Source organism: Lissotriton vulgaris, chromosome 2_1 (genome assembly GCF_964263255.1).
Source record: "Lissotriton vulgaris chromosome 2_1, aLisVul1.2, whole genome shotgun sequence".
NCBI lineage: Eukaryota > Metazoa > Chordata > Amphibia > Caudata > Salamandridae > Lissotriton > Lissotriton vulgaris.
Window position 1 is genome coordinate 996,116,789 of NC_141687.1, and position 24,099 is coordinate 996,140,887.

Sequence of the window (24,099 nt, forward strand, 5' to 3'; positions counted from 1 at the left end):
ACCTCACAACATAGTGCCTGATCTAGACTGGATTTTTGGGTGGTCTCGCATGACATTGCCACATTAACCTCAGATGTATCTCTCATGCCTAGGACACTATCTGATCATGCCCCATGCTTATTGCAGCTGAGTTTCTTTACACCAGCGCAACATCCCTTTGTGTGGAGGCTCCCTACCATGGCCCTACTAGATCACGCCTTCCGTAAAGAAATTACAAAAGATATCAATGACTACTTCACTAAAAATAAGGGCTCGGTTAAATCTGCAGGTACACTTTGGAAGGCCTTTAAGGTGGTAATTAGAGGTTGTTGCATCGCTAAGCAGGCGGGCGTACTGAACTCGATTAGACAAAGACTCCATTCTTTAGACTCACAAATCAGAGATATAGACAAGAGTTACTTCAGTTCGGACGAGGGGGCACACCTTGCATCACTTAGACAAATTGTTCTCTGACTATGCGTAAGAGACAAATCAGAAGGCAAAGTTAATGGGGAAATAGAGCACTGCCAGGTGATACGGTGAGGGAGACAGACCTGAAAGAACACTGGCAAACATGCTCCACCCCGAGAAACTCCAACATAGTTACTGAGCTCAGGGATGACAATGGGGACCCAATAAGAGGATCACTACAGAAATAATTAATCATTTGTCTGAGTTCTATGCTAACCTATATACCTCCACCATTCCTAATGTGCAGGGAGAACTACACACATATCTGGATTCATTGGAGTTTCTATGTTTAGGCAGAGTGCACAGAAATTATCTTGATGAACCATACACAGTATTAGAAGTCTATTAGGAATTGTTACCTCTCGCCCTCGATGAGGGAAGCTGTACTACTGATGCCACTAAAGCCTGATAAAGATCCCACAAGCCAGGACTCTTATCACCCGTATCTCCTATTAATGTAGATAACAACATTTTGGCTAAATTAAGAGCTCCGAGACTTCAGTCCCTGCTCCCATTGATAGCCAGGCAAGATCAGTCCGGGTTCATGCCGTGAATGTCGACAGCACATAAATTAAGAACTTTGTATGCCCTACTCCACTACTTAAACCCCCCTACCCCTGCAGCAGGAGTGCTGCTAGAATCAACCAAAGCTTTTTACTCCCTGGAGTGGCCCTATCTCTTCACTATATTGGCTAGGATAGGTCTTAGCCTGACATTCATAGCTCAAATTAGGCTCCTCTACTCTAGCCCAACCGCGAGACTGAGCGTGAACGGTCTTTTATCTGAAAGCTGCCCTATAACTAGAGGCACTAGACAGTGGGGTCCCCTATCCCCACTCCTCTTTGCCGTGGCCATAGAATCCTCAGCTGCTCAAATTTGACAACATCATGCCAACAGAGTGGTGGGTTTCTTAACTAGAGGCCTTACAATTTCACTTTACGCTCTACACAATGGAGCCAAAAGAAAATATACCCCCATACTTTGCGAAATGACTAGGTTTGGCGGGCTTTCTGAAATTCAAATAAATGGGTCCAAAGTTCTTCTATCTCTTTTTCAACCTCCCTATAATCCTCACTTAATCCTTTTTACAAAAATCAGATCCTTGATGACGCAACTAGTGTGGGCTGGGAAGCAGGCACATGTATCTTGGGAACTTCTCAGTCTGCCCCTGAGTCAGGGAGGGCTGGAAGCTCCAAATATCCCTCTGTATGCCTATTGTGCTCAGGCTCAGTTCTGACATCCTTGAGTTTTTCCTACCTGCTGTTGAATTTGACAGGTCCACGCCTATTCCACTAAATGGAGCGGTCTTCTCCAAATTTAAAAGACCCAGAAATTAAATCAACACTACATAAACGCTCAGATGGGCCTAGGATGGGTTGCGCGCTAGGGCTAGGCACAAGCTTCTATTTGCGCCCCAGATACCAGCTTTGGCAGATCGAGGCGAGGTTCTTAGGGCTGGAATGCTGGGGTGGAAGACCTTTGCCGATTTTTACCCAGCGGATAATTTTGTTCCCCCTGTAAGGAAGAGAGCTGATAATTCATATTTCTCAGACCTGCTCCTATATTATCAAATCAGGGCCACATGCTGGAAACTGCATAGGTCCTTTCCAGCTCCGCCGCCTACACTGACTGCACTAGAGCAGGTATTCACTAACTCTTCACAACATAAATTCATCACTCGCTTATACAATTCTATGCAAGTCTCTTTCCCAATTGCCAAACATAAGTTGATTGAGGGTTAGAATGAGCCTTTGACGGAGGAACAATGGAAATTCTGTTGTGGTCAGCTAGAGATGCTCTCCCCAAATTATAAGCTCCGATTACTTACCTTTAAATTCTTGCGTAGATACCTACAGAACGCCAATGCAGCTCTTCCGTATGGCCTGCTCGATGATCTGAGATGCTGGAGATGTAATGCACCCCAAGCACCATTCTTACACTTGGCATGGTATTACCCTAGAATAGCACAATACTGGGTTGAGATTTTTACTTCGGTGAATGAGATATTAGGAACTAGACTGGAACCTACACCTCTTATGGGCATCCTAGGCTATACAAAAGATATTCCCACAGACACAAGATGCTTACTAGCGATGCTACTTCTGCTGGCGAAGAGGCGGGTACCCATTTCCTGGGGGAGAGCGGGAGCACCAAACCTTAAATCCTGGATTGCTGATGTTACACACTGTCAGGAGCAGCTAGAAACGTTTTGAGAGCTGATGCCAGTGGCCTTTAGACCTCGGGATATCTGGGGCCCCTTCCAGGATTGGGTTCGGACGGAGGTTCAGCTAAATGACAATGCTCCTGAGCACTGGAGGTATATTAAACCATTCTGCATGGGTCATTTTGTGTAATGGGTTAGTAAGCCAAAAACTGTAGTAATGAGGTTTGGGCATTCGAGATGTAGGCAAATCGAGCTGGCAATCATTGTACTCCTATTTTGTTACCCACTATGTTGTCATTGTAGCGTTTGTCATAATATCTGGCTGGTGATTACTGGGGTTTTAGTGCTGTACTGGTTTCCCCTTATGTTGGAGTTAGCAATTGTATTGCTGTTTGATTTTTCTCCCTGTTATCTTTTCTTTTTCCCCTCTTGTGTTTCCCTTCAACTTAATTATTACAGCAGTGTTGCGTTGTATATTGCGCGATTCTATATGGAATATGTGTTCGAAATTATGTATGTATCAATACCCGCTGTAATTTTGTTCTTTGTGCTCAGTAACATTTTTATAAATAAAAAAAAGTGTTTTTTATTGTAAGATATGTGTATTCTGTGTATTAATGACTAGTTTTGGGTACAATTATATTATGTACATACATTTTTGAAAATGTGGTGTTTTGTGCGGGAGGGTGTTTTCTTAATTTTTTAGATGTCGGATGTCCCGTTTAAAAAAAAAAGCAAGCTGAATTACTTTATTATAAACTAATTAGTCTAATATAAATGTCCCTGTTTTTCGAGTTTACTAGAGTGGTTCTTTTAAAAAAAAAAAAAAAATCTGTATTTTTTATGGAACCTACAGACTGTGGATTGCCTCAAGGGATTTAGTTTGGGGGGGGGGGCATTTTGCTACCATTAGAACAACTGTTTGGTGAATTACTTTTTGGGATTATGCTTACTTGGACGAAGGTTTGCAGCAACAAAATCGTAAGTTAAATGAATTATTTCACTGTGGGTTGGAAATGTTATATGTTTCTAATTATGTGATGCTAATTTGTTTGCCAAGATGTTTTGTTTAAAATATGTGATGTATTTTTTAAATTGTGTAGGTAGTTTGGAAGTATGTTTTATGTTTATTTTGTCAGTGTAATAATATGTTTTCACTGATATAATAATAATACTTGACTAGTTTACTTTACTAGTTTTCAAAATATGTCTTCAAATTATTTTCATGTATTATGTTGTGGTTTGTTAGATGGTTGGTAGATTTTATATGTGGTTTAGAGGATATATTTGGCTATTACTTCTAGGTAGTCTAGGTTTTGTTGTTTATGAATAGCCTAACTTTGAATTCTAAATGCTCATACAATGTTCTGGTTTGTTCTGGTTTGTTTGGTTAGTTTAGAGTAGATTTGTGTAACAGAGTGTTCTAGTCTAAGTTCTTGGTAGGTTTGCTCTTTTCGTAAGGCTGCTATTAGTTTGTGTAGTATAGGTTGAGTTTTTCATAGTGTGGATTCTAAGGCATTATGCCATCCTTCTACTGCATTGTTTTTGTCTCTTGTGCTAAGATGCTGTCATGCACATGTCACCATGGTATGTGCAATTTTGGCGGCTGTTTGTGTCCTGACCCTACCCATGTGTCCTTGAAATAATCCCGATCTATGTACTACGAGTTAACTGTTGGGCTGGCGGTGTTGTATTGGCGGTGCCATAGTGGTGACAAGCTTTGGCCCATAGAGAGCCTGTAGCATATGCTGCCGCTATGACAGCACCACCTGCACGTTGGTGCACTATGTACCAGGCATGATGTTGCAAATGCAAGCAGAGGGGGGCATAACATGCGCCCCATGCACCTCTCCCATGGACTAAAATGCCCTGGTGCCCTATTGGAGGCCTCTTTCCCTGCCTTTTCACAGACCTTTTCATAGCAGGCTCACTGCAGTGAAAAGCTTGTCAGAAATGTAAGTCCTAATCTGAACGGCGGAGCCAGAATTGGCACTGCCGCTGCAGCACAGCCACTTCCCACAACAGCCGCCCGTCGGGATCCAGGAGCCTAGCGGTGGCAGCGCTCTTGTGTTGGGCTGGTTGCAGTCAGACCGCCAAACTTTTAATTGGGCAGTTGGACTGCCAAGGTTGCCAAGGTTGCGGCAGTCGGACCGCCGCCCCGAGGGCAGCAATCTTGGGACTGCCGTACTTGTAATAAAGAAAAACAGGGGTGGCTGGGCCCAATGGGAGGGAGGGTAGGTAGGGCCACACTGAAGTGAATTTTTTTTTTACCTATGCCTCCAAACTGTAAGTTAAACAACACTTGATTGTGGATAAACAATAGTTTATTAGTTTACCCCGACAATGATTTATGTCTTTGAGTCATACCTTAGTTAGCGACAATTATCTTCATTGTTTTACAACAACAGACATGGGATCGCCATCAACCTCATATCTAGCCATATACGATTCAAAAGGTGATTTGTGCGTATATACAGTGCAAAAAAACAATACTAAACATTTAAGGAAAAACATTCACACTCTATACATGGACAAGAATTGTCATGAACAGAAATCAGAAAAAAGAGCAGTTCACAGAAACGAATCACAATTGTAGGGCGAGCGAGAGAAAACAGTTTTTGTCAAAATTCAACCCTCGACTCGTCAAACACAATCAAAATGTATTCTTAAGGAAAGAAAGCCCATTTTATGCATCAGTCATATTGACTATTAGTGACAGAGAAAATGCTGACGCGTTTCGAAACCTGGAACTTGTTTACAGGATTCTCATCAGGGCGCTGTGATTGTAGTCCATGGGAACTGTTTATGAAAAGAGGAAAAGGGGATTTTATTTAAGTTTTGGTCCTCTAGCCACTTGTAACGGTAAACAAAACACGCATAAAGATGCGGGTTACCTTTTGTTTTGGTGCCACAGATGGCTCCTATTTGGATGAAGGATCGTCTATGCCACGTGGATTTTGGGCTGCAACAGAGCACAATTTGTAAGCATTGCATCTTGGACGGGGGTGCTAGCTGGCAGTGAACTACGAAAAATTAAAAGTTACCTTTAGTTCAAGCCGACCTTCGGCAGGTGTGCTGGTAATGGAGTTTTAATTCTCCATGCTTGAGTGGTTTATCTGGAATTGGAGAATTTTGAAAGGTGGGTTGGAATAAATCACAGTAGCAGGGCCGAATGCAAGGGAATTGGCGTCTCTCCGGGGAACTTACTTGTATGCGGTGAAGCACTGGCGGGCTCGCCGGTAATGCAAGCTGTTTGGTGTTGGATCTACGGAGCAAAGAGGGAAACGGTTGTAACTTGTCTCGTTCGTTTGGAAAAGCGTTACATTCCAGAGACGAGTTGCGGGGGTCTAGGTCTTACCGTCTACTGACGCGGGGAACTCTGCTGGTGAAACTTGCTTCGAACTGGCACACTCTGTTTGTGTTTGTCCTGTCCTGTGCCTGGCCGGTTTCCTGGACCAAAAACCATGTGATATGCACTCGTCCAATCAGGGACAAGGCAATTTTTGGTGCCTTATGGGAATTGAAGTCAGAATTCGGGTTTATGCCCGATTAATTTCACTAAGAGAGTTAAGGCCCTTGTTGACGCTGTCAAATTTTAAAATCAAATATGCCTCTTTGCGAAGTAGCATAGTTTCCACATCTGGATAGCGTTTGGGGTCTATCCAGACCAATGCTGTCCATTTGAAATTATTTTCAGTTTGATTATTGTTCAAAAAGTGTTCCACCATTGGCGCGGACATAACTTTTCTCTTGATGCGAGAGCGATGTTGAGTGATTCTCGCATTGATGGGTTGATTTGTTTTCCCAATGTAAACTCTGTTGCATGGACAAACCACTGCATAGACGATGTTTCGGGTTTTACAGTTTGTGAACACCTCGTGTTTCCACTTGGTGCCATGATTGATGAAAGTGTCACCCTCTAATGTTGTGGAGCATGATACACAGTTTCCACATTTGTGGTGCCCACGAAGAGGTTTCAAATTCCACTGAGCTAGAAGGTCACTTTTGGGTGGAGGGATATAGCTGTCCGCTTTGATAAGTTGTTGTCCAATGCTCATATTTTTCCGCATTGCAAAGATGGGTTTTGAAAGGGGGTACTCAAGGGATTCCAATAGATGCCAATTCTTACGGATGATATTTTTGAATTGGTTTGTGTGTTGACCAAATGTAGTCACACACACCAGTTTGTCCATTTCCTTCTTTTGTTTTACCTGTAGAAGTGTATCTCTGGGGGTGTACTTGGCCCTGTTTTTGGAATGTTTGAGCAGTTTTTTGGGGTACCCTCTTTCAACCATCTCACTGCAAAATCTTGTTGCGTGTGAGTCAAAATCTTTGAGATCACTGCAATTGCGTCTGATCCTTAATAGTTGGCCGTAGGGCAGATTATCCTTTAGGCTTTGCGGATGTGAGCTAGTGTAATGAAGGATCGTATTCCTGTCTGTTTTTTTCTTATGCAAAGAGGTTGTCAACTTAGACTTGCTGGTGCCTACTGTGACGTCAAGAAAAATCATTTCTTTGGAACTCGAGTTCAACGTGAATTGGATATCAGGGTGCCTGGAGTTGAGCCATACATGAAATTGATCAAGTTCCGTCTGGCTCCCCTGCCACAGGAGCCAGACGTCATCAATGTATCTGAGCCATTGAATGATGTGGTCTGAGAAGGGGTTATTGCTGTAGATGAATCTCTCCTCGTATTGTGCCATATACAGCACCGCCAGCTCCGGCGCATAAGGACAGCCCATGGCTGTCCCTTTGATTTGTATGAAAAAATTGTTCTCGAACTTGAAGTAATTACTCCGCAGAGTAATTTCAGCCAATGCAAGAATAAATGAAGAAGGCACTCGGTGGGGTCTTTCTCGTTGTTCTAGATACAGCTCAATTACCTCAAGTGCCTCGTCCTGCGGTATTTGGGTGTATAGCGATGCGACATCCAATGTCACCATCAAATCGGCCAATTCATTGAATGTGCGCCCCTCAATTCGAGTGATAAAATCTGTGGTATCCCTAAGGTGCGATTTCACTTGTGTTATACATGGTTTCAAAAAGAAGTCAATGTATTTTGATATGGGTTCTAACACAGAATCGCACCCGGACACTATGGGTCTTCCAGGTGGTGCCTTCTCATTTTTATGAATCTTGGGTAAGAAGTAAAGGATTGGCGTTCTTGGTGACTTTTTGTTCAAGAATTCAAACTCTTTGGGCCCTAAAAACCCTTCGTCCAAGCCTGTCTGCGTGATTTTAGTTATTTTATCCTGAATGGCGAGGAAGGGATCTTCTTTTGACGGTCTGTACCACTCCCGATTATTCACATGTAGTTGGCCTTCAGTGAGGTACATGGGACGGGGCCATAGGACCACCGCCCCGCCTTTATCTGCCTGCTTTATAACAATTGACGTGTCAGATTTGAGATCACCAATTGCTTTTTGAATGCCTTTACTGATATTGTTTTTGACAAAGCTGTTTTTCTTCTCAAGTTTAGTGAGTGAAGACAAAACCGCCTGTTCAAAGGCAATAATTTGTTCCGGGATGTTTATTGTCGGGGTGAATCTAGATTTAACTCTGAGTCCAGTAATTTCTTGTGTTGACGTCATTTCGGCACCAGCGAAGTAAGTTTTCAGCCTGACTTTGCGACAGAAGTCAAGTGCCTCCAATTTCAGTTTCGTGAAATCGGTTCTCTTGGTAGGGACAAATTTAAGGCCCAGGTTTAGAAGCATTTCCTCATCTTTGGATAATTCTTTGTCAGAAAGATTTACTATAGTAGACAAATTCAATTGTTGTAATTCTTGTTGCGAGTGCGCATTTGCCACGGTTGTTTGAAACGTGTCCGTGTTTGTCCGCCCCTGGATAAAAAAGGAGTCGATCCTCCTCTTGCTCCTCGTGTTTTAGAGTTGGACTGTCTGGATTCAGAGGAAGAGTCGGATGAAGTGGTGTCAGAGAATGTAATGAATCTGTTTCTAGATCTACCTTGAAATGTGTTTAAGGCCCCTCTCGACTCCCCCGAAGTGTAAAAATCTTCTTTAAGAACAGGATAGACCTGTTCTAGTCGGAATGTTTTAGAGTCTTTGTCGAATTGGGCTGATTTGATATTCAAAGTGTAGTCTTTGAATGAAGCGATTTCCTTTTCTATTTTGTCAAGGAGGGCCTTGTAATAAGGCCCTAATTGCAGATTTCTGTAGGTGCATCTATATGCTTTGGTTATGATGATAATAACATCTCTGTATGGATGTGTGGGGGTACATTTTTAGTATAGTTTGGATCATAGCCTGCCCAAAGTCAATAACAATTTTTGGGGGGTAATCGTTTTTTGCTTACTGCTTAATCTGATTTAGCAGTTCCATGTAGGTACTGGTTTATTTGTTTGGCCGTAATGCATGCACAAAAGGTATGTAAGTTTTATGAAATTCACCATGTATGGTGTAAAGTTGATAGAAAGGTTTGGGACACATTTTGAATGTGCCATCCCTCATCCATGTATGAAATTGGGCTAGTTTTAATGAGATTGTAGATATGGCAAATATAAGTATACCCTTGTCATGACCTTTATTGTCATATAGTAGGAATTGCTCCTCTTTGTGGGTTAATGTACGCTCTGGTGGTATGTCTATGCCTCTAAATGTTTTAGGAGCAGGTGGGGTTTTGCTGGTGGCCTTTTTGGTTCAGGTTATAATGCTTTTTAAGGTTGGTATAGAAGGAAACTTTCCTGTTATATGTCCCAGTACATGGGGTAGTGTATCTTAAGGATTTGTGCTGTAGGTTCTTGGGAGCTAGTGCTTGCTTGTCTTATATTTTTTAATACTTCTCCTACTTTTTCTTCTGTTACTTTGGGCGGATGGTTCTATTCCTATACATTAATTACAAGAGTTTATCTGGTAGTTGAGTAATATTTGGTAAATGTACAATTGATATGCTGAGAAGAAGCATTTTCTTGACTTTACATCTATCCCATGTAAAATAGTAAAAAATTACCTTTTTGTGAGGTTACACATTTTGCACCTTCTCATTATGTCTTCATGTGTAATGTAATGGTACTTGTATAGCGCATGAATCACCATGAGGCATCTCAGCGCTTGTACGAATACCGCTGAGGAATCCTTCCTGGCCTTTCCCTGTGAAGTGCCCACTCCTGGGCACCCCCAAGGTGAAGCCAGGCATCCTAGCGTTGTTGGGGCCGTTGTGGAGATTAAGCAAGCTATTGCCCAGAGTTGCAGAGTGGAACCCATGATTAGAATAGGCACCAAGGCGAGAATGATCAAGTCTGGGGAAACTAAGCCCAAGAGCCGCCGGGGCTGGAATTGAACCCTGGTCCCGGGCCCGACCTCTGCTTCAGGGTCTGCCGCTCTAACCATTGAGTCACACTTCTCCACCATGTGCTGTAACTAAATGAATACAGAAAAATAGTTATCAATACATTTTTAAATAACTTACAGTTTAATATCCATTTTTGTTTCTTTGAAAACTCATTTGTTTTTCAAAGTTTCTTCTGTTGGAAAAAGTTTCTTTCACAATTTTGTTCTTGAACTAGGTGCTTTTTCTGTTGGAATGGAAAAGGTATTGTTATTTATAATGCATTTTGTATTCTTGATGTTTAAGGAGGTTTAGGTCAATCTGAGTTGTAACTGTTGATGTTTTACTGCATTTGACTACTTTTGTAGATATACTTAATTTTTTTGTTATTTTTGCTGTGTGCTTCTTGATGAAGTTTGTTCGAAGATGGTCAATATGGAGAATAGGATCAGTGGTAAAAAATGGGTTCGTAATTGTTTATCAAGAATTGTTGTTTAAAAGTTAAGGTTTTTGTATGATTTATTTTAAGTATAAATGGTACTTACTTGGACAACTTATTGTATGGGCTTATATGTTGAAGGCTTCTCTGTTGCATGGACAATCCAGCCGAGTTTCCTGCTTTTTAAGTGTGTGGTGCTTTTGAGGTAATTTTAAAGTGAAATTACTGTGGCTTGTATATTGTTTATTTAATTGGTAAAGCTATTTTATTGGTTACTCTGTTGCATACTTTCACAGTATTGAATGTTTTAGCATCCTTTGAATTATTTTGCAGGTGTTCTTATTTGGGAAACACCAATTAATGTTTTTTATGCTGCATTTGGAGATCACTTAATTTATTTAATGTTATATGAATTTATTTTATGTTAATATTTTAGTGGGATGTACATATGTGTCCTTTATAATTTTATGCAGTTTTATGTTGAGATTGGTAAAATGTATTTATTTTGAGGAAAATGGTATATTGTGTTTTCACAATTTAGTTATTATTATTATAGTATATTTTTTCTGTTTGTTTATTTATTTAGACTTTTTCTGTTTGGTATTTTTTATTGCTAGGTGTTATTTGATTAAATGATATTTTTGTCATTGATATTGTTAGTCTCAAGGCCTTATTATGAGTTTGGCAGTGCGGGAAGGGGGACCGACCCGCTAAACCTATGTACAAACTGCCTGCCAGATAAGGATTTTTCTCCTATCTAGCGGCCGGTTCTTTGGAGTTCCCAGGGTGGTACTTCAATGGGAACATCAAAGGCAGTACCTGCACAGCATGGACTGCTGCAGTCCATACCGTGAAAGTGCATGCACACAGGGGGGAATGCAGCCACATGACACATGACATGAGGCACCAGAGGGCCCTGATGGGGGGCCCCCTTTGTTTTCTCACTACCACATTTTCATGGAAGTCGATCCGCCATGAAAAATGTGGCAGTGAGGAAATATGCTTGGTGGGGCCACACCAGGCCTGCCATGCATATTGCAGTCTCAATACTGCCGTGCCACGTTGCTGTGGTCCTAGGACGACTTACCGCATTGGTCAAAATGGGGCAGTCGGAAGACCACCGCCACTACTCCCCGCATGTCATGCGGACCGTGGACTGCTAGACTCGTAATAAAGACTTTAGTCTATTGTTATAAGTGACAATATTTTTGTTTCCAAATTTCTTTGTTTGCGATGTCTGTTAAATTAGATATTTTTTTCGATATTAGTGACTTTTTTTAATTAAATGCTGTATCTCGATATTTTTGTAAATTATATTAATGAGTTGATAATTTTGTAGGTCAATATTTGTGGTATCAATATTATGTCAGTTAACCGCAACAAACATCAGAATTTCCCTCAACACCTTGTTTCCGACGCTATGTTCAGTTATGGCGCATGCTTATCTCTGCTGAATTGACTTGAACTGAAGTCATGTGCTGAAAACGTCACTATCATCCTGTATTTCATCAGAAATAAAATAGGGTGATCAATAAATTCACAATATTATGTTCAAAACATCTTTGAAGTGTTTTGGTTGATAATCAAAAGTTGCATGCATTTGTTGCAACATTTCTTTATACTGCTAGACAATGCAATATTTAACTACTTTAGTGTGGGTGAGTTTTAAATATGTTGCGTAATTGCGCAAGAAGTTATGGTTACAAGAGTCTGAGTATAGATGAAGAGGCTTATTACATGTTTGTCGGTCTAAGGACCGCCAGACTCAAGGGGTACAGCAGATGCGGTCTTGTGAGTTCCCTGGGACCACCGCAACCACCAGGGATCAGAGATCCCTGGTGGTGCCACAGTGGTCTTGAGGCTGCAAAATGCATTGATAGGCCCCTGTGGGCCCCGCCAAGCATCTTACCAGTTTTCTCACATCCTTGAAATGTTGTGAGGAAACAAAAGAGACCCTACAGGGCCCCATGGTGCCTGGCGTCATTTGGATGCACACGGGGGAACAACATGTGCACACCGGTACTTGCATGGAGTGGACTGCAGTAGTCCATGCCGTGCAGGTACTGCCTTTGATGATCCCATTGCGGTGGCTATTTCATAGGCACCACTCTGGGAACACCAAAGACCTGCCAGCCAGACAGGAGATCTGGAGGGTGGTTCCTACATGGTTATGGCTGTGTGGGAGCAAAACTCATAATACGGTCCTAACTCATATGTTTTGCTTTTACTTATTGAATTCATATGTAGATGAAACTAAGCTGTAGCTTCAAGTCTGGTATTAATTTGCAGTGTTTGTGTACCTTGAAATACACAAGGAAATCCCTTTTTAACTAGAAATATCAAGCTGTATACCTGAGTGTGGTTGATGACCCAGATAGCATAGATAGATATTACTTATAAAGGAGGTGTAGTTCATCACAGACCTCTCCATTTGTGGGTCCCTTTACTTTATTATTTTAAAGATTGATCCTTTCTACCAATTAACATTATCTCCACTTTGATTTAACAATCATATTAATTCTGAACAGATTTCTATAATTTCCCTTTTGGCTGTGGCCCTCGGGTACGACCAACTAGCTGCTATTAAGTCTCTAAGGACCTTGAGAGCACTGAGGCCTCTGCGAGCATTATCAGGATTTGAAGGCATAAGGGTAAGACTAGTACCAGGGTGCTCTGAAATGCGAGACTATTTTCTTGCACAAGTGTACCTTTTACAATGCGAAATGTCTTTCCACAAAAATGCTGTATGTTTGCCATTGTACCAATAGGTTTTCTACTACAGCAACTGTAACTTCTAACTGTTTCTTTTTATAACTAAGGTTCTTTTCTAGGTTTTGACTGGATTCCAGGACAGGTTGATGGTGCTTAATTTCTACGATGTGTATGATGTTGAAATATTTGGAAGAACAATGCTTTTTGCTTTTCTGTTTTTGTGTAGGTCTCCTTGATTAGCTTAATAGCTAATGCCTTGGGCTATTCAGAACTAGGTGCTATTAAATCTCTTAGGACACTAAGAGCACTGAGACCCCTAAGAGCCCTTTCTCGATTTGAAGGGATGAGGGTAAGACAAAATTAAAGCACCTAAAATAATAATAATGCATGCATAAAAAAATGTGCATGCGGACTAGGTATAAGGAATGCTTTGTCCATACAAAGAAAAGTTCACACTTGCCAACATTTCAAATGTAAGAAATTGTTTTATTTGTTTTTTTAATATGTAAACCCATCTCTAGCAAACGCATTTAGTTTCATTTTTTTCAAGAGTACATCTATGTAAATCACTTAAGTCATTAGATCCAGTAAAACTAATTCTGAGTGCTCATGATGGTGAATGCATTTAACTATTTGTTTACCTGCCGTATGTCTTTCAGAATAAAAGCCACATAAAATAATTTGACTTACACTCCTAGTTGGGCGGCCATGCGCTTTATAAATCCCCAAAACATAAACATAGTTAATAAATGTCAAAAATATAAAATAAAAGATGCAGGACATTATTTTTTTTAACATTGTCCCATAAGTCTGTTATGTCATGTTACGTTATGTGAATTTCTAGAGCACAGCTATCACCCGTGAAGGTCTCCAAGGTGCTGAGCAGTACAGGCCTGAGGGGGAAGGAGTAGATAATGCCTGTTTTGTGTGGAAGAACCTTGTCATTAGGTTCCTTCAGAAGTCTGTGAGAGAGCAGGAAGTTCTGAAGTGTTTCAGCAGGTCGTTCCAGATCTTGGCTGTGAGGTATGAGAAGGAGCGTCCTCCGCTTCTGGTCTTCTTGATACAAGGGAGATGTGTTCTTGCATGGGACACAGATCGAAGGTATCTTGTGGGTTGGTAGATGTTGAGGCAGTGGTTCCAAATTCCAAGTGGACTTGTGCTAGTGAATCATTCTATGGCAGACCAAAAAAACGTTTATAGATGTTTGTTCGTAATTTATCCAGAGTCAAATGGTCTTTACTATGCTTAACGGCACTTGCGTATTCCACCATTGGTAGTAGTTTAGCCACAATAACAGCCAGTAGATGCTTACAAGAGGGGCATTCCATCTTCTTGGTTAGAGCACAAAAAGCATAAATCAGTGCATTGCCTTTCTTCACAAGGTATTGCTTCTGTGCAAGGAAGTTTAGTTTCTTCTCTATGTACAGGCCCAGATATTTATAACTGTAACTTCTAGTCTCCCAGCTTGATCTTAAGTGGAGGACCAGGTCAGTTCCAGATAGACATTATTTCTGTTTTAGTCGGGTTTATTTCTAATTTGTTGGCGTTTTCTTGTACTGCCAATTCTGTGAGTGATCTCTGAAGACCCATTTTTGTGTGACTAAGTAAGACAATATCATCCGCATATGAATGGTGAGTCAGGAATAAAGGTCCCAGTCAGGGCGGGTGGGAGTTTATCTGATCCAGCCTTGGGGAGAGGCCGGCCATAAACACACCCTTGTTTAAGGCCTACTTCTGTTGGAACTCTCCTTGATATTCTTGTACCATCCGCTAGTTTACCTTGAGTCCAAGTGCGTGTGTATAACTGCTCGATTGCGAGCAGTATGCAACCGGGGAGCCCACACATCCTGAGTTTTCCAACAGAAGGCCTTGGTCCACACAATCAAACACTGCTTTTAAATCTATAAAGCATAGTTGGAGCTTTTCTTCAAGCACTTGAATTTGTCTGATATGTTACTAATATTCTTAGTGGTTCAAAATCCTTTCCGGAATCCCGTCCGGTTGATGGGGACAAGATTGTTGATGTTTTACCGTCTTACTAGATCCTCCAAGAATAACATTGCATAGTATTTGGCTTCTGAATCAATAAGTGCAATTAACCTGTAGTTGGCTGGGTTGAACCAGTTTCCACCCTTGAACTCCGGGTTTAATATTGACCCGCTCCAGCTAGGGGATTCTGCCTTTTCCATTTACCTCATTATATAATGCTGATAGCGTATTTTTGCCTATTATTGGGGGTTGAGCTTGTAGATTGCCTGCGGGATACCATTTGGGCCTGGTGCTCTGTCTGTTTGTTCTGCCGATATCACTTTTTCCACCTTCCCTGCTGTGTCATATTGATTAACCGGAAGAGGTGAACTGTCTGGGATGTTGTTTGACTTGGATGTATCCAACTGTTCACTACTTTGTCCATGCTCAGGGTTTGCAGTTTTGGGCTCTTGGTGAATGTCTTGGTTAGATGGACTACCCAGGCTTTCATCAGCATGCTTGAGCAATTTAATACTCTTGCATCTCGGCTGATGCCATTCTGGTTTTCCAAATAGCTCTGGTGTTGGTTTGTTTGGTGTTGAAAAGTTGTTTTGTCCAAAGTTCATCATAATTTGTTTTCCTATCTTCCCAGAGTTTTTTTTAATGCTCCCTCAGGAACACACACTTTCAATATTGTACGAAGTTTTTATGTATCAGTTGGCATGGTGTCATCATTATTATCTCCGTGTTTTAAGTAACGATAGCAAACAGAGCATTCCCTCTAGAAAAAATGGTTTTATAAATAGTGCCTGTACCCTCACGGCCTGAAAATTACTCGCCTATTTGCTGCAACTGAAATTCATTTGTAGTTGTAGCTACCTGGAATGAAAGTCATACTCTGTATTTGTCAAAAATAAATTTACTGAAAGTCATTCAGAAATGTGTAAAGAAAATTGCATTGTGAATTAAGAGTCCAGTCCATATCACAGTAGGTTCTGGTGGGAGAAATTATGTCCTTAATATACTCATCTGATCATTGTCTTACAAAAAAGAGATTAAATAATTTTTTTGAACAACTTCTGTCATCCCACATGTTTTCATATACATAACCATTTCCACTTATTGATTGGGCCTTTTACTTCCCTTGACAATGTTTGAGTAATTATTTGTGCAAGGGTATTTTTAAACTTGCAAAATGTAAGAGAAACCTTATAAATAGTATATTTATCTGTGATACAACATTCAGGCATTGCTTAAAGTAAACTAGTGGTTGTGTGCTACCCATTGTGGATGTGTATTGTCATACGCATCACACATTAAACAATGTATTTATCTAGTAGCTTTTTTGTTAGGGAATCTCTAGGTTCAGCCATTATTAACTTTCACATACACATGATACAATTGAGATCCACACACACATGGTTGGGGTATTATGAGATTGATAATATTTGATGAAGAAAGTCATTGTAGCACGATACGTCGTAGGCTTATTCATAGGCTCATCCGTCCGGCCCTTGTAAGATAATACCACAAATGCAATCTCAACCTCAGAATGAGGGAGTACAAGATAATTGATGCTGGAAAAGTGTAGGATCTAGTATATAGCTAGAACTATTTCAGTGTAAATCTAAGGAAATACCTTTATTTGAAAGGTACACAAGGTAAGATTAAAAATAGTGGTAGATGAAGACTGAGATATTTGGTCTCAATCATCCTTAAATTGTTTTTGTGCCAACATGTTTCTGGCCCTTCAGTATGCATTCACACCAAGGCAGGTTGGATCCCAACTGTCTATGCTACATCTTGGTATGTGCAGAAATGCAAGAGCAAGTCTTACCTGATACCAATTAGTTTGCTATTAAACAACCCTAACTTTAGAGAGTAACAACCTAATGGTCAATGAGACCTCTTCAACTGAGTTACTCAAATGTACCAAGACGTAGCACAGACAGTAGGGATCCGATTTGTCCTGATGAAGGCCTGTGACCCCCTCGTATCATGTTATGTGTGTTTGATATGAAGCTTTGAAGACATATGGCAGTGGACATCCTCTGCCTCTGTTTCTGTTGTACACCACTATTAACATTACATGTAAGCAGTCACTTACATTTACAAGAAGACAAGCAAACGTGATTTTAAAGCATTCAGAGTCAGACCTGCCTACATAATAATCACTAAGAGCAAACCTATAATCTATCATAAGTAACTTTATTAGTGGTCATTGTAGCCTCTCTTAATAATGTCAATTGCAATATATGAATTCAATATATAAACTAGGGATGCAGTTTATCAATCTCAGCCTAACAGCGTTCCTCTTAATAAACACAAAAGAATTGCAAGTACTTCATATTGAAGTGAAATCTGGAATATTGTGACTTCATTGTGCAATATTTGCAGAACAGTGACATCTTGGGTTACTACTCATGTCATTTTTTGGTATCGCTAAACGGACACCATGATTCTTGCAGTTACAAAATAGCTGTGGTGAACAGGCAGTATTCATCAATAAATGTTGCTTTACACCTTCTGTTCACTGCTAATACTCATTTAGAACAAAAACAAGACTGAAGGTGAACACTATGCTATGTTAAGGCAACAAAATGTCAGGATTGCATGTGCCACTGTGAAAAGCCGTATCAATTGACATTATAAAAACAATTTCCTTGTCCCGGCTGCTCAGCATTACTCACAGCACATTTTTCAAGCCTGCATGCATTGATGCTTCAAAGCCAGCGATTCTGTACGTGTGTGATTTTATTAAAATTGTATTTTAGCTTTGCATGTTGTTGTGATTTTATTAAAATTGTATTTTAGCTTTGCATGTTGTTTGAGGATTTTATACTTTTTCAATTGGATGAGTTTTAGAATATTTTACATTATATCAAGATACCTAATTGGCGCTGCCTTTATTGTCAATTTCGAATAAGATTGCTTGTAATAATGGGACATATGCATCTCTATAGAATTCGTTTTAAGAAAGTTTAGTTCAGAGTATGTGTTGATGTGTCCTGCAGCTACTATCTGCTTCCTTTTCTGTTTGCGAAGTTCATGTAATCAACCCACTCTTTCTTTGTTCATCTTTGTGTACATTTTTATTTATTGCTTTTATTTGGTGTATGTATTTTTAACCTGTACATGTATCTTTTTTTTTCAGTGCACACAAATTCTTTGACTCCACATTTCCACAATCAGGTCTTAATTTTATTTTTACTTTCCACCTCTTTTTATTTATGCTCATCTAGAAATTTTAGTTCCTTCTCCATTTCTGTGGTTACCTTTCCTTAAAATTTCCTGATATGATTTTAAAATGGCATAATCCTTTACTCCACACACATTTGGAAAGCATTTCAAGTTATATTTTCAGAAGGTTGCCTCATGGATTCTTATTTTATATATTTGTGCGATTTTATGCTAGGTGGTCGTTAATGCGCTCATAGGAGCAATCCCATCCATCATGAATGTGCTTCTGGTATGCCTCATATTCTGGCTAATCTTCAGCATCATGGGCGTAAATCTGTTTGCTGGTAAATTCTATCACTGTGTGAACACCACAACAGGCGAGATGTTTCTAATTACCGAAGTCGACAATGAAACAGAATGTGAGGCATTAATAAACCAGAATGAGACAGCCCGATGGAAGAATGTGAAAGTGAACTTTGACAATGTGGGAGCTGGATATCTTGCCCTACTCCAAGTAGTAAGTTCTTTATATTTCACAATGTTTCATGGGATCTTCTAAGAAGTGATTTTATCTTTCTGTGATATTTTTAAGTCTTTCTTCTTTATCACCGAGGAATACTAATCAATTTTATGTGTCAGCTTTCTATGTTTGAGAAAAGTTTTAATTTTAAAGTCACAATCTAGACTGGAACCCTGAACTGTTATTATAATGTTAAAATGCTTTATCACCAATAGTTATATTTGCATTTGCTTATAATGCAGTGAATCCACCTTTACGCTAATTAGTTCCCAGGCAATAAGCCTGCATTCCAACCCCGAGACTGTTTTAGATTATTGTTTCACTATTTGCAGTTGGGCCCAGCAGAGGTTTCTCTACTTTCAAAATGTTATACCTTTTTTCCGTCAAACTTCTGTAAAACCTAGATAGACAGACCTTTATCAACACCCATAGCGTGTGCAGGGATAGGTATTACAAGACTGTCAATGGTACTTTCTCACTCTGAAGATCATAGTGAATTGGACTTTCTCCTTTGAGCCTCCCACATTTGTTTTTCTAAAAAATCCCTAGTTTGTTTTTCAGAAAAATCTTCAAATCAAAGTTTGGAAAATGCATGTCATCCAAACAGAAAAATATATTCAAGGATGATCCTTTGGCAATGTGTCTGTTGTTTGCACATTCTGTATATTTCAACAGAGAGTCTCTCTTTCAAAAAGCAGAAATTTATAGATTGTGTTTCAGCCTCCAAGCTTAGCTGCGAGTGTGAATTTACAAACTCAAAGAGGCATAGGGACATTCACCTCATAGCTATAATACTGTAAAATAATTCTATAATTTGCATCAAGAATTTTTTATTTTATTAAGGACAGAGAAGCGAGTATTGCTTCTCTTTCCTTTGCTGCAAAAATCAGCAACCAATATTATTCAAAGAACATACCAACACTACATTTCCCATGATCCAAGACCACCATCTCTATGATCCACCAAGCAGGTGCTATCTGTAACTATAAAAGCCTTATGGTCCATAGACCTTCCTCTTTCTTTGCAAAGTAGACCGAAGAGTAATTTTAAAACCAGATTATTGAACAGAAAACCAAGACTATAGATCAAGTCCAAACAAGAAGAACCTTCAACTTCTTACTGAATTAAACTGCAGCCTCATCCAACCCAACATGGTTAACTGCTTACTCCTGAAATCAGGACCTCAGACTGTCACACCTGGAGGGTATCTTGCATATTCCTTAACGCCAAGCCAACGACCTCCAACTTCTATGTTGTTTTGTTATAAGAACCTGAAAAAGAAAATTCATGTTAATATCCCACATATTGGGTTGTACATATAATAATATCGGATGGGCAACAGAAAATTGATATATACCAATGTAAACTTATATATAGATATATAGCAAAATGATCCTGGGTGTGATAATCCTTTACTCAATGTCCTTAATATAATTGAAAATTCTAGATGTGAATGCTATAAGATTTTTTATTCTATGTCAGGAAAGGAGGCTTCGGATTATGCTTGTTCAAAGCTGTGCCACCACACCAGAAGCCACATCCACAATAGGTTTATGAAAGAACTATTTAAATGTGGAATCTGAGGACCAATCGGCGGCCGCCATGATGTCCTCTAATCTAGAATCTAAAGGAAAAGCTTTGCAAGCCATTGCTACCCTTACTGAATGTGCTCCGAATATAGAAGGATCAATACCTGCATCTACCAAAAGTCACTTGACCCAGTGGGCTAGCGTCACTGAATAAACTGGACCAAATGGTTTATTTAGAGATACCAATAATTGACCAGCATGGTCTCTGCATGATTCGCATGTCACATCTTCATAAACTATAATACATTTAACAGCACACAACTGTTGGTCATTTGGAATAACTGGATAACTAATACATTTAGAGTTGGTTTTTAGAAATAAGAAAATATACTCCTGCAGGAGTAAATATTCTACCTGCTATGTCAAGTACCTTGATATCAGAAGCTTTTCGATAAGAAATTCAACATAGTAAAAGAGAATTGGGCAGAGAGCTGCTTCCGAGAAAGATCCTCATTGGCGGGCCAATTTCATATTGATCCAGCGCTCCTACTAAAATTCTGCATAAATGATGTCACTATCTACCACCAAACTTACCAGTCAATACCAGGCCCATTAAATAACAGAGCAGCTGAATCATGAGACGAATGGATCTGATATGTTGTTTAAACTATCTACAATAAACAAGACCAGCTTGAAATTGTAAAAGTTTATTCAAACATATTCAAGTTTTGGAACTTTATTAAGCAAGCATTTTAAAAAGTCATAAGAAAGTTTTATTCAGCATTTATAAACAGAGCTTAATTCAGGAAAATATTATTCATTAGCAGAAATAAGTGAAAAAGTGCATTTCCAAACCCTAACTAATTCTCTGTCTCTACCCTCATCGCCTGAAAACAAAGTCTTTTAAGGTCACCTTTCCTTATGTGTTTTCATCGGACAGCAGAACACGTCCCTCTGGAATCAAGAAGCGTAAGCCAAAAATCTGCTCCTAGAGCCTATTCTTATACCCTAAAACTATGGCTAAACTAACTAATTTCACATACCATCAGCTGAATTCTGGCTCCCCATTGGCTGAACCACCTCACGCCACAGTAAAATGTGGCATCTTCCACCTCAAGTCCAGGCTTTTACACAAAGCCATTGTTCATGCACAGAGTCCTGGCAGCACTTCCTTAGGCTGCTACATTTTGTAGCAAAGATTGTTCATGTAGTGCACAAAAAAAACGCGACTCACATCCTGGCCTTGAGCCTGTCCATTCTGAGCTTCTCGTGGCACATTAGCAAACCTCTCCACAGAGTGCCTTTTGCAGTTCTTTTCAAACCTTTTCACAATAAAAGTTCATAGGCTTCTCATCCTTTTCAAAATAAGTTTTTCTCGTGTGGCTTTTCATCAGTAGGCCTCTTTTCAGAAAACGTCAATTTTCTGCGCCACTTTTGCTTGCGTCACTGCGCCACTTTTAGCTTGCGTCACTTTTTCAGAAAACTATTATTTAAACAAACACAAAACAATAATTAATTCAGGAAATGAAAGTCATTCTGTTTCCAACCTTCATAGCTAATGTTAACCCATTAGTATAAGTCACCTAGCAGAAAGCACAAAGAAAAGCAGCACATTTAAAATCTACCATTCTTCATAATGTCCAGCAGGATTCTTCATATATCTGAAAGAGTAAAAAGATAGACAAACACAACATGGATAAACAGACACAACATAGACAAACACATAAGCACACATAATAAAAGCACATGCCATTAATTAATCAGCCGCATTAATATTGACGAAGACAATAGGACAGACAAAACAACATTAGTTATGAATTATTAAACAAACTTGCAAATGCAACATAAAGCACATTAGTCCCATGTAATGATGAGGAATTCTACTCTAAATTGGTTTACTACAACAAACCATGCAATAACTCATTAATATGTTAATTCAAGTTATGAGAGTTTTATATCACGAGCCAGAATAAAATCATTTCTGAAGCTCGCTCCATCAATATACATTTTAAAACCACATCAATATCCAACAGAGCAGAATATTTGGGAGTGGGGGATCACCATCCAGACTCCACTAAGTAATTTGCAAATCACAGGATGTTCTTGGATCGGTTTACCATTTATTTGAGGTTGAACTGCAGAATTATGGGAAATGTAGAATTGTTTTTTCTTTGAATACTTTTGGCTGCTGTGTTTTGCTGTAAAGGAAAGAGTAGCATAATCTGAAGCCTCTGCTTCTGACATAGAATTCAAAAGCTTTAATTTACAGCAATTTTGACCAATAACACTCTGTTGTGGTCATCCCAGGGGCCAACATTTTTGATGCTCCAATCTTCGACACAACAAGGTGCGACTATATTGCCAGATCACTGTTCATCATCAGGTTTTCCAAAAACCTCATGTCACTTGTCGAACTGTTGTTATGCAAGTCTCATGTTTAAACCTGTTGTCTGTGGAAATCTCATCATCGCCATTCAGAAGGTCACCAGCAGCAGCAAACTCCAAACACTTATGAAAAGAAAAGGCTAGGAAAGAGAAGGTAGTTATTGTTCTCTCCATTCTTATTGATTAAATTGTGGATGGAGTGCACACATGTGAAGTAAGCACTCTAGTAACCTGCACATGTGCTCAACCAGTAGGAAGACACATTTGGCGATGAATGTGAAGAATGTGCACAAGAGAGAGTTTATAGCACTTAAAGAACCTCGTACTTCCTTCAACTTCCTCTCCCAGCTTCACCCCAAGCTTCATACAATTATTTAGTTATTCACAAAGTAACATGATCTGTAAGGCTGCCCTAACCGCATTTACTGTCAATGTAGTTGTGAAATCATGAAAACACATATAGAAAGTTCCACTCTCCACACTAACAGCTAAGAACAATCCACACTATTAGCTGAGAACAATACAGATATGGACAAAAAGGTCTCACACACTACAAAATGATCCTTCGGTATCCAACAGAGACAGAGCTTTAGTGTGACAATTAAAGAAAGGAAAACATACATAACCTAGGGCTAGATGTAGGTAATTCTATTTTAACACTTCTAAAATACCGAATTTTACCAATTCGGTATTTAAGAAGTGGTAAAATAGAAGGGGGCACATGTAGGTATTTCAGAATCGGTAAATACCGAATGTGTAAGATTCAGTATTTACCGATTCGGTAAATACAGAATCGGTATCCCCCATTGATTCCTATGGGCCTTGAAGCACATAGGAATCAATGGTGAATACCGAATGGGTATTTACCAATTCGGTAAATTCCGATTTTTGCAAGGATGCAGGGGGTGTCACTTTGACACCCTCTGGCACCCCAATTCCGGACTTGTGTGCCATGTGGCACACAGACATGCCTGGATTCTGTATTTTACCACCCAATTGGATTGGGTGGTAAAATACTGAATCTGAAAGGCCTGCGGCACTCAAAGATGTGCTACCTACATGTGCTTTTACAGAATCGGTATTTTTACCGAGAATGTATTTACCGATTCGGTAATTTTACCGAATCTGTAAATACAGATTCGGTAAAATACCGATTCTGTAAAGCATGCTCCTACATTAGAAAACCCTAATAACGGACGAAATCCTACATCGGGCCCCTAGCCTTTTCTTCTACATCTAGAAAAACAAAGTCAAAATGCAACCCAATGGGAAAGAAGTTTCTCTCTTCTCCCTTGCAGTGAGAGTATTATACCATCATGAACTTATGGAGTCCCACAAATATCCTCTCATTCACTGATCATATTTAATTTTTACATTAAACAATTCTTGAACGCTGCAGGAGTTCTGACTTCACTGTGCAATCCTGTGCAAATAACATGATTGTCTCTCCTTTCGGAGAGCAGCCTCC

General features: G+C 39.7%; 1 protein-coding gene across 2 annotated transcripts in view; it reads left to right on the forward strand.

Annotated features, from left to right (window-relative positions):
* LOC147731524 (sodium channel protein type 2 subunit alpha-like) overlaps window positions 1–24,099 on the forward strand; it is a 662,760-nt gene that overhangs the window by 511,274 nt on the left and 127,387 nt on the right. For both annotated transcript variants that reach the window (XM_086956588.1, XM_086956587.1), the window contains 2 exons: window positions 13,276–13,398; window positions 18,433–18,714. In XM_086956588.1, coding sequence (XP_086812714.1) covers window positions 13,276–13,398; window positions 18,433–18,714 — 405 coding nt within the window. The remainder of the gene's footprint in view (window positions 1–13,275; window positions 13,399–18,432; window positions 18,715–24,099) is intronic.